This window comes from Anarrhichthys ocellatus, unplaced genomic scaffold (genome assembly GCF_004355925.1).
Source record: "Anarrhichthys ocellatus isolate YVR2014 unplaced genomic scaffold, GSC_Weel_1.0 scaffold8, whole genome shotgun sequence".
Classification (NCBI taxonomy): Eukaryota; Metazoa; Chordata; class Actinopteri; order Perciformes; family Anarhichadidae; genus Anarrhichthys; species Anarrhichthys ocellatus.
In genome coordinates, this window is record NW_022280038.1 from 10297726 (window position 1) to 10307459 (window position 9734).

The window sequence follows — 9734 nt, forward strand, 5'->3', positions numbered from 1 at the left end:
GTGTGTGTGTGTGTGTGTGTGTGTGTGTGTGTGTGTGTGTGTGTGTGAGAGAGAGAGAGAGAGATCTCTGACAGCTTGTTCCTCTGAACTCAACAGGAGGTGCTGGACATCACGCGTCAGTTGTTGGCAGAACTAGGACAGCACAACGACTGTGAGATAGAAGAGAAGAAGTCCAAACTGGAGCAGCTGAAGACTGTTCTGGAAATGTGAGTGAAGTGACCTGGGTCTCTTTATTAACCAGTAGTCGCCCCGTCTCATATTCATTGAAGTCATGTCTAGGTCATTACGTTGTTTTCAAACCATGATAGACTGCAAAAAGGAAATTACATTTGTTTACATCCATACTGGTTTTATAGTGAAACTGTGCAAGAACTCCGATGTATGGTAAGTATCCTGTAACATTATAAGGTGATCTGGTATTAGTTTGGGTACATGCATTGCCTCACCGTCTGGAGCTCGTCTTCTTGTAGATTTTGGACAGAGTGTCCTGAGTTTGTCTTTGGGTTCGTCCTGTGCTTGGGACAAATTCGTTTTTGAAAGGTCACCATCTGCCAAACACGACTCCAAGAGCCTTTGATGTTGATTTAGCTGCAGTGTGTCGCCTGTAAACAGCCTCCTACGCACAAGAAACATGAAGCTAATTGACTTTTATACGCCCAAATGGTAATGGCACGACTTCACTCGTGTATTCTTTAAAACACTAGGTTCAGGTCAACTTTATCGGAAACTGGGTTTGCAGCAACGATTTACAAACGCATCAATTATAGAAACAAAACATCAGAATACAGATCAGACGATACAGGACGAGGCAGAATGGTTCATAAAGTATAGAAACATCAGCTGATCTCCAGTCCAGTGTTCATTTGAAGAAGTTCAGACCACTGGCTCTGGATGAGGCGCGTAGGGAGAGGACCGGCCTGCCGTGTGAGATTTTGAAGAGAACCCTTTGGTGGACACGGACCCTCAATCTCTCCGTCCTTCCAGTGTTGCAGTCAGGACCACATTGAGTTCCACACAGACTAAAATGTGGAATATTCAAACCTCTGACTCACTTTACAAATTGATCTGAAAGATCCACATTCCCATAAACACCCCTACAGAAAACTAATGAAGATTCATTCATTCATTCACTCTTTCATTGCCATATATTCTGTATGTGTGTGAATTTGTCCTTTGTTGTCTCTGATAAATCACAGTAATGATGTTACCAAATGCATCAGACGATGCCCAGGCAGTTTAGTGCTGATCGTTGTTGATCGATGTGTATATATTTATATATTTATATATCCAAAGTCCTCTTTGTGTGAGACTGAGAGTGAACACGCCTTCAATTCTGAGACGGGACGAAGACGCTCAAAAAGCGTTCTTGAGTCCCCGGTACCGGAACTCCCTGAAACACCGGAAAAGCCAGAAGCTAAAATATTTATTCATTCACCGCTTCACAGTCATTGTATTTTAATAAGGGATTACTTGCATGTAACTGCACATCCTGGTCCTGTTGCTCCACTAGTAAACACCACATCGTCAGTCGTCTAATCCTCAGTAGTAACGGCCCCCATTTTGTTATCAGAGTTTAAAAAAAGGAGGCTTACAATCATGTTTATCCATAAACAGCTTTATCTTTTTATTGACTCCAGATTTGCTTTATTTTCTTGCCAATAAAAGGTACGGCCATTTCTCTGGGATCAACAGAAAAGTGCAACTAACTTACCTGCCCCATGGGCAGCCCAAAACCTCAAGTGAGGAGGAAGGTAGGAAGATATTAAGGCCTTTTCTTAATCTCTTACTATAAAGTAGTATGTTTTCAAGTTGGAGCTGGCCAACTGAAGTTACCGTTTGTCGTTTGTATTGTGTGTGTGTGTTCAGACACGCGTAAGGAGGGTCCATCTCTGCTGCTGGTGCTGAAGTGGGGAGGAGAGCTGACGCCTGCTGGCAGAGTTCAGGCGGAGGAGCTGGGGAGAGCCTTCCGCTGCATGTACCCCGGAGGTCAAGGTGAGACACACACACACACGAGGTGTAACGGTGTCGGACTAAAAAAACGATTCCACGGTGGTGACATCTTACAACAAACTGTTGCTTGTTGCACACAAAGATGCAGCCGGTTTTTGAGTAACTGTGTAAACCAGCAGGTTCCTCGTCTGTTTTCACTGGTCTTTGTAGGAGACTACGCTGGATTTCCAGGCTGCGGCTTGCTCCGGTTACACAGCACCTACAGACACGACCTGAAGATCTACGCGTCCGACGAAGGCAGAGTGCAGATGACTGCCGCGGCTTTCGCAAAGGTAGGCGGCTATTCTGAGAGCTCCGTGCCAGAGAGAGAGGTTTCTGTTCTGCTGCTGTGTTTCATCGGTACGAACGAAAAAGGATTCAACATCTGTTCAGTTGTTCTTTGAAGTTTGTTACAAGCAGCTACATATTTTAAATGCAGTTACAGGACGTTAATATTTATGTTTACAGAAATGTCCATTGATAGAAAAATAAACCAGCTGGAGTCATCGTCTCAGTTAAATAGAGGGAAAACAGCGCCACCTGCAGACTCTCACATGACATTAAAACAACAAAAAATTATATTTTACAAAAGCACGCCCATCCAGACGATACATACTAGGTGCTGGACAGAAGAACGTGTAAAACATACTCGATAATATATAATTAATAGACTCCGATGACGTTTTCAAAGCTCTTCTTCAGAAAAGGAAAGCGACCTTCTACGAGCTCATTATGTTTTCCTTTCAGAGATTAACGGCTTCGTTAGATGAGAGAGGACCGCTGAGTGATGTCCACTACTGTGAGATGAAACTAAAATGTGTTTATGTAGCGTAGAAATGACTCGATGTCAACAAGATCAGTCATGTCACAAAAACATCAAGCTGTTAGGTTTCCTTTAGTCCCAGTACAACAGCTCATGCTAGCTGTCATCTGTGTGATAGCCACACTGATGAGTTGCATGCTGGCACAAACGAATCACAGATTTCACACTTCTGTGTGTGTGTGTGTGTGTGTGTGTGTGTGTGTGTGTGTGTGTGTGTGTGTGTGTGTGTGTGTAGGGTCTGCTGGCTCTGGAGGGCGAGCTGACACCCATCCTGGTGCAGATGGTGAAGAGCGCCAACATGAACGGGCTGCTGGACAACGACAGCGACTCGCTGAGCAGCTGCCAGCACCGCGTCAAGGCCCGACTCCACGAGATCCTGCAGAAGGACCGGGACTTCACCGACGAGGACTTCGACAGGGTGAGTAGAGGACTCAACTTTAGTCTGCTCTGTGAGGCCCCGAGGAGGGTAGCAGGGGGGGGGGAAATAAAAAATCACTTGCACAGTTTAGACAATACACAGACATGACGGAGATAAATAATATCACTGAGCACGAAGAGGCAGAAAACCCCACTGGGCTTACCTAAATAATGTTACACTTTCACAAATCTATAGAGAGCACAACATCTGTATACATAAGATATGACAAAGATAAAGGATATATAATAACAATACATACCTGTGTTAGCTCCTAACCAATAGTAATGCTACATGACTGAAACAACACGGACAATAATAAACAGGGAAAGCAACTACAAAACAGCAATTAAATGATCTTTTAAGCGTCTTTTGTTAAAAATCTGTACACTTGTGTGCACCTCCTGTACAGCCGGCGGTTTTTACACAGGAAGCACATGTGTTGGTTCATGATGAGCCAAGAGTCTGCTGCAGGAGTTTGAATCGGCTACAAATACAATAACTAAGAGATCGATCCGTAGTTCACGGGGAGGCGTGGGTTGAGATTATTTTTTTTTAACAAGAGGTTAAAAAGACACGAGACGGCTGCCACAGATTCTTCAGCTTGTCGGTGTTGAACTAGATAACATTGGCCTGGTAGCTGATTAAAAACTTGTTTTTGGTTTAAAGTCCCTTTTTGTAAATGCGCCATGGAGGCACTCCCCCCGTAACTCCACAAGTTAAGCTGCTGAAAGTATTCTAAATATAGCGTTCTCTGAAACTGATATAGATTCTATGAGGTGTCTAAAATACGTCCACAGCAGAACAGTTCTCCCATCTGTTTCTATAAACTCATCGACTGTGGGCAGATACAGAACCTATAAATTCAAGTGTATTGTTTTGTAGTTTCCCACAGTAATAGTTAGGCTGAGATGATATGTCGAGACAGCGGGTTCCTATCTCCTTTGATCACTGAGCAGAAAGGATTGACTCTCTTGAACTAACTGTTTGCACATTAATGATATTTCTTCATGTGGCTCTGTTGAATCCAATGACAAAGGTTCAGCAGCCTGTTGAGCTCTTTGTAAAGTGAAAGCCGTCAGTATTCATTTGTTTTAAACATGGCTTTTTATTAAACACCTTTTTGTGCTGCTTTTTCTTCTTCTTCTTCTTTTTGTGTCCGTGTGTGACAGCTGGCCCCAACCTGCAGTGCCTCTTTGGTGAATTCAATGAAGATAGTCCAGAACCCGGTGGCCACATGTGACCAGGTCTACGCCCTCATTCAGAGCCTCACCTCCCAGATCCGCACAAGGATGGAGGACCCCACGTCAGCCGGTGAGCGAGGGCGTTTGGGTGACTGCCTGGTGGTATACAGCCCATATTATACAGACATGTTTTGGTTTCATGTGCACAGGTTTGTGTCTACTTAAATATATGCAAATGTATTTGTGGCCTCAAAGAGACATTTTCTTTGCACTTCTTTGCAGAATCAATATCATGATCCTCTACAATACTTGAACACGCTTTGTTTCTCAGTACTACGTGCTCGGGCTGGGCAATTCATCAAATTAGATTTTCAAAACTACGATTTTGGCTTCTAGCGATTATGAAAACAAGATATTCATGATAAATCAATTATAGCGACGCTTCCCCTTTTCTCTCGAGTTATAAATCCATCAGTGAACTATGTGTGACATCGCACACGCCACACGCAAATTTACAAAAATTCAGAGGTGCACTTGCGGAGCCTACTCGCCCGTGACCACATTATTTTCTGGTGCTCGCACCGGCTTCACTACGGTGAGTATAAACTAAGCTTTGGTGCTCAACGGGCCCTGCTCTCGGCACAACTGTCAACCGGCTGGACGTCGGTCAGTGCCTCAGGGGTCTGCAGCGATGTCGCCATGTTCAATAAATGGATGATGTTTACAAAGTCGATGATTAATCGTGTTAAACGATCTCGTCTCTCTCACCAGACCTGCAGCTGTACCACAGCGAGACTCTGGAGCTGATGCTGCAGCGCTGGTCCAAACTGGAGAGAGACTTCCGCATGAAGAACGGCCGCTACGACATCAGCAAAATACCGGACATCTACGACTGCGTGAAGTACGACGTCATCCACAACGGCACTCTGGGCCTGGAGGACACGCTGGAGCTGTTCAGACTGTCTCGAGCTGTGGCTGACATCGTCATCCCACAGGTGAGGAGGAGGAGGGGGGGGGAGGAGGAGGAGGAAGGAGGAGGAGGAGGAGGAGGAGGAGGAGGAGGCGGAGGCGAGGAAGTTCAGGTAGTGAGGAGACGGTTGTTGCATCTGGTCGACTGCAAAGAAACATTTTTAAGGATAGTTTCCGTCTTTTGTTTCAATATTCAAGATATAGAGAAGGAAAGCACAGTGGCTAGATATTTATAGATACACTTACTTTAATTCTCTAAAGATTTGTTTTAATTCATATATTTTTCTTCTTTGTTTCAAGGAATATGGCATTAATAGAGTGGAGAAACTGGACATAGCATATGCCCACTGCCTCCCACTGGTGAGAAAGATCCAGCTGGACCTGCAGAGGACCCACGAGGACGAGTCCGTCAACAAACTGCACCCGCTGTGAGTAAATTGAAAGGCCGTTGTGATGGGAAGACGTGATGCAAAGTGTTTGGACTGACTGAATGTGTCTTCTTCTTCTTCAGGTACTCTCGAGGTGTGATGTCTCCGGGGCGCCACGTCAGGACACGGTTATATTTCACCAGTGAGAGTCACGTCCACTCCCTGCTCAGCATTTTCCGCTACGGAGGCTTGCTCGATGTAAGCGGTCGAACATCAGTCCCACAGAACTGTAGATGTGTCCTCAGATGGGGGTAGAAGTTATTTTTTGAATGTGTTTGCGACAGGAGGAGAAGGACCAGCAGTGGAAGCGTGCCATGGATTACCTCAATGCTGTCTCCGAACTCAACTACATGACTCAGATTGTCATCATGCTGTACGAGGACAACAATAAGGTAGTGTGTTTGTTTGTTTGTTGATGCTTCACATGGCCTCCATGACACTGTCTCATCTTGGTACCTCTCGTCTGTGTGTTTACATTTGTACATGTTTTTTTTCAATAGATTTTAAAGTATAAACTTGTAAAAGAGGCACCATGCAAGTCCGTTAACGTTAGCTATGTAGCCCCGAGCTATCGGTAGGCGAGCCGGCCACTGGGATGTACTCTGAGCAGCACGCACTGGAATGAATTACAATATAATAAGTAAAACCAATCATCGTTTTATATTAGATTTAGCAGTTTCAAACAAAAAGCAGTAGTGCTGAGTAGCGTACATGTGTATATAAACAAACTTGTGCAGCAGGAGATTAGAAATAGTATTGGAACATTTAACATCTGTAACATCTCCGTTGCTCCCCCTAAAGGACATCTCCTCCGAGGAGCGCTTCCACGTAGAGCTTCACTTCAGCCCCGGAGTCAAAGGCGTCGAGGAGGAGGAGAACGCACCGACTGGCTTCGGCTTCAGGCCGGCTTCTGCAGAGGTAGCGCGGCAGGTAGAATCCCATCCCAGTGTTTGTCACCGTGTTGTTGTCCCGCAGATTGCAGCATACGTATTCTTTCTCTCTGATCGGACAGAAACAGACCGACCCCGGCAGCCTGGAGGACCTCTCACGAGATGAGACCGACCGCGCCTTGCCGCTGTCTGAGCCAATCACCATTCAGAGGAAGTCCCCACTCATACGCAATCAAAAGACCGGATCCATGGAGGTAGGAAGAAGCAGACGAATACACCTAGTCATAGGAAGAAGCAGAGCCACTGCACCAGACTCTAGGCCTGAGCCAGTAGTTCAGTTCAGGTCATTGACTACATTGACATCAAGATTTGAATGCTGCGCAGCTTCTTCTTCATTCTGTTTAAACCAGACAGCAACCTCCTCGCCACATGCACCTGTATTAAAGTCTAGAAGCAACTTAAATGATGGTAAAACCATCTCGTTACCAAAATCATTTTCTTTTATTGTGGACTTGAAGAGTTTTGTTCATGAAAACACTACAAAGCATCAAATCAAGTCTGTTTAGCTGTTTGTTTATTTACTTTTATAATCAGAATATTTTATAGACCCAGAGCTTCTTCTTCTGTGGTTTTGGCCTCTCCCCTAGTCTGAGGGCATATTTTATTCTGCCAGCTAGTAGAGACTTGAAGCCTTGTTACCGCTGTCTGAGGGTTGTGTGTGTGTGTGTTTGTGTGTGTTTTCACCAGGTTCTGTCGGAGATATCGTCCTCGAAAGTCGGCAGTTATCGCCTCTTCTCGTTGTGCTCACGTCAATCCCCTGAGATGAAACAGAGTGGATTAGGTACGTGTCAGAATGCACAGTTTTCTCTGCAACTGTGTGTATATAGACCTCATCGTTGCCACTGTATTGCAAGAACAGCAGCTTTGGTCCAACATTACTTCCTGTCAGCTATCAAGGAATATACAAAAGAAGGACGGGTCACTACGTCATTGTGACAGCGGTCCAACTTTGCATTGGCTGCCGGAATTGGCAAGGCGTTTTTTCTGCTCTGACTTGAATTTTTTTCAACTTGAGACATTCAAGGCGCTGAGCAAGGTAAAAACCACAAAATAAAACTTGTCAGTCTCATTGAAAACAATCACAAGAAGCCCCCGGCTGCTAGAACAGGCTCTGTTTGATGAGTGCCGTATACATTCGCCTGTTTTTGAAGAAAACTGGTCTCCAGATAAAAGGTACTGACTGATGACACTAACGGTGGATACATGTCATACCTGTTTTGGGATCTAAATCAAAAAACATTTTCCATTTGACAAAATTCCAGTTTTGTAACTGTGGGTCCAGTTTCCAGGACTGAGATTACCATCCTTCTGTAATAACTTACTTCTTTATGGAGCATCTCCATTTGAATTTAGTTTTGATATCAACGCGCTGGTTTGTCTTTGTCTAGCAGATGAGACCAGAAATCAACTGTGAAATTGTTTTGCACTCATGTGGACTAAATGCGATGTAAATCATCAGATATGTGTCCCAGTGGCGTGTTCAGGTACTCAACTGAGGCGTTGAAGTCTCTGCAGAGTTAAAGTCTTAACATTTCACTGCCTCCTCTTTCCCCGACAGTAGGCCTCAAATCATTTCCCCGGTCAACATTATCTCGATAGAGTTCCTCTGCAGACTGTTTGGTGGTTCGTTTGTTCTTATCAACGTCTTTTCAGAGGGACGTGTGTTGAATTATATCAAGCACATATTCAGTGCTGCAGTCTCAGCTGTCCTAAACCATCAGAGATGCGCATCACGTGTTGGTGTCAGTCCCTCAGAATTACAGAATCACCACCTTTGGGAGGCGCAATTTTACGCTTCTGTTCATCCGTCTCACAGAATGAGAAAGTCCCCTCGTAGTCCGACCTAATTCTGTTGCTTTTTCCTTTATTTCCTCTTTCCATTCTCCTCTTCTGCGCTCTCTGTTTGGACAAAAAGCACTCTGGCAAATGTAGGAAATCAATCATTTAAGATGAAAAAATGTATACACTTAATAGTCCTGTTACTTTATGTTGTCATTATGTCATCACCGACATTATTGTCATTTTAATACCATTTAATGTCACTGATATAACAATATAACCGCATAATAATGCAAATGCACATTTTCAAAGAGCATTTCCCTTTTAATTCTGTATTCAGACAAAAAATATGAACATTAACTAAATATATAAAAATAAATAAAACCACACCAAAGTAAATAATATAATGGACGCTTGTGCGCTGGTAACACGAATTATATTGTGCCATAAGTTGATAACGTAAACATTTTTTTGAGGTCATGTTCATATATCTTACGATAAGTCGATAACGTAAAAATGATTGAGATTTCCATATATCGTACTCTTAACTCAATGTTGAAATGATTGAGATGATGTCATATATCTTAAGATAAGTCGATAATGTAAAAATGATCGTGGTAATGACCATATATCTTATGATAAGTTGATAATGTTACAATGATTGAGATGATGTCATATATCTTATGATAAGTTGATAATGTTACAATGATTGAGATGATGTCATATATCTTACGATAAGTTGATAATGTTACAATGATTGAGATGTCATATATCTTATGATAAGTTGATAATGTTACAATGATTGAGATGATGTCATATATCTTATGATAAGTTGATAATGTTACAATGATTGAGATGTCATATATCTTACGATAAGTTGATAATGTTACAATGATTGAGAGCATATTATGGTGACAGGGCTAACAATAAATTATAAAATAGCACTTAATGCATTTAATGTCTCACAAATGGATATTAGAAAAGCTGTGAAAGGATTTCAGGGTGGAGTGTTTCCTGTCAGCCTCGATGCAGGACATTAAAATCCTTCTCCTTCCTTCCTCTGGTGAGGAGGACCGATGTGCAGAGAGCTGTTGGTACGAGATGCATGGTTTCCTCTGTCTGTCTCTGTCTGTTTTTCTCTCTCTCTCTCTGGATAGTTGTTTGAGTAACAGCATGATATGTAGTAATGACTAACCC

General features: G+C 43.3%; 1 protein-coding gene across 5 annotated transcripts in view; it reads left to right on the forward strand.

Annotated features, from left to right (window-relative positions):
* ppip5k1a (diphosphoinositol pentakisphosphate kinase 1a) overlaps positions 1-9734 on the forward strand; it is a 30018-nt gene that overhangs the window by 9175 nt on the left and 11109 nt on the right. For 4 of the 5 annotated variants that reach the window (XM_031848460.1, XM_031848462.1, XM_031848463.1 and 1 more), the window contains exons 13-25: positions 97-206; positions 1666-1751; positions 1867-1992; positions 2161-2282; positions 3048-3230; positions 4400-4541; positions 5183-5406; positions 5681-5808; positions 5892-6006; positions 6093-6200; positions 6610-6738; positions 6821-6952; positions 7446-7539. In XM_031848460.1, coding sequence (XP_031704320.1) covers positions 97-206; positions 1666-1751; positions 1867-1992; positions 2161-2282; positions 3048-3230; positions 4400-4541; positions 5183-5406; positions 5681-5808; positions 5892-6006; positions 6093-6200; positions 6610-6738; positions 6821-6952; positions 7446-7539 — 1699 coding nt within the window. The remainder of the gene's footprint in view (positions 1-96; positions 207-1665; positions 1752-1866; positions 1993-2160; positions 2283-3047; positions 3231-4399; positions 4542-5182; positions 5407-5680; positions 5809-5891; positions 6007-6092; positions 6201-6609; positions 6739-6820; positions 6953-7445; positions 7540-9734) is intronic. The other variant, XM_031848461.1, reaches the window with a different exon arrangement.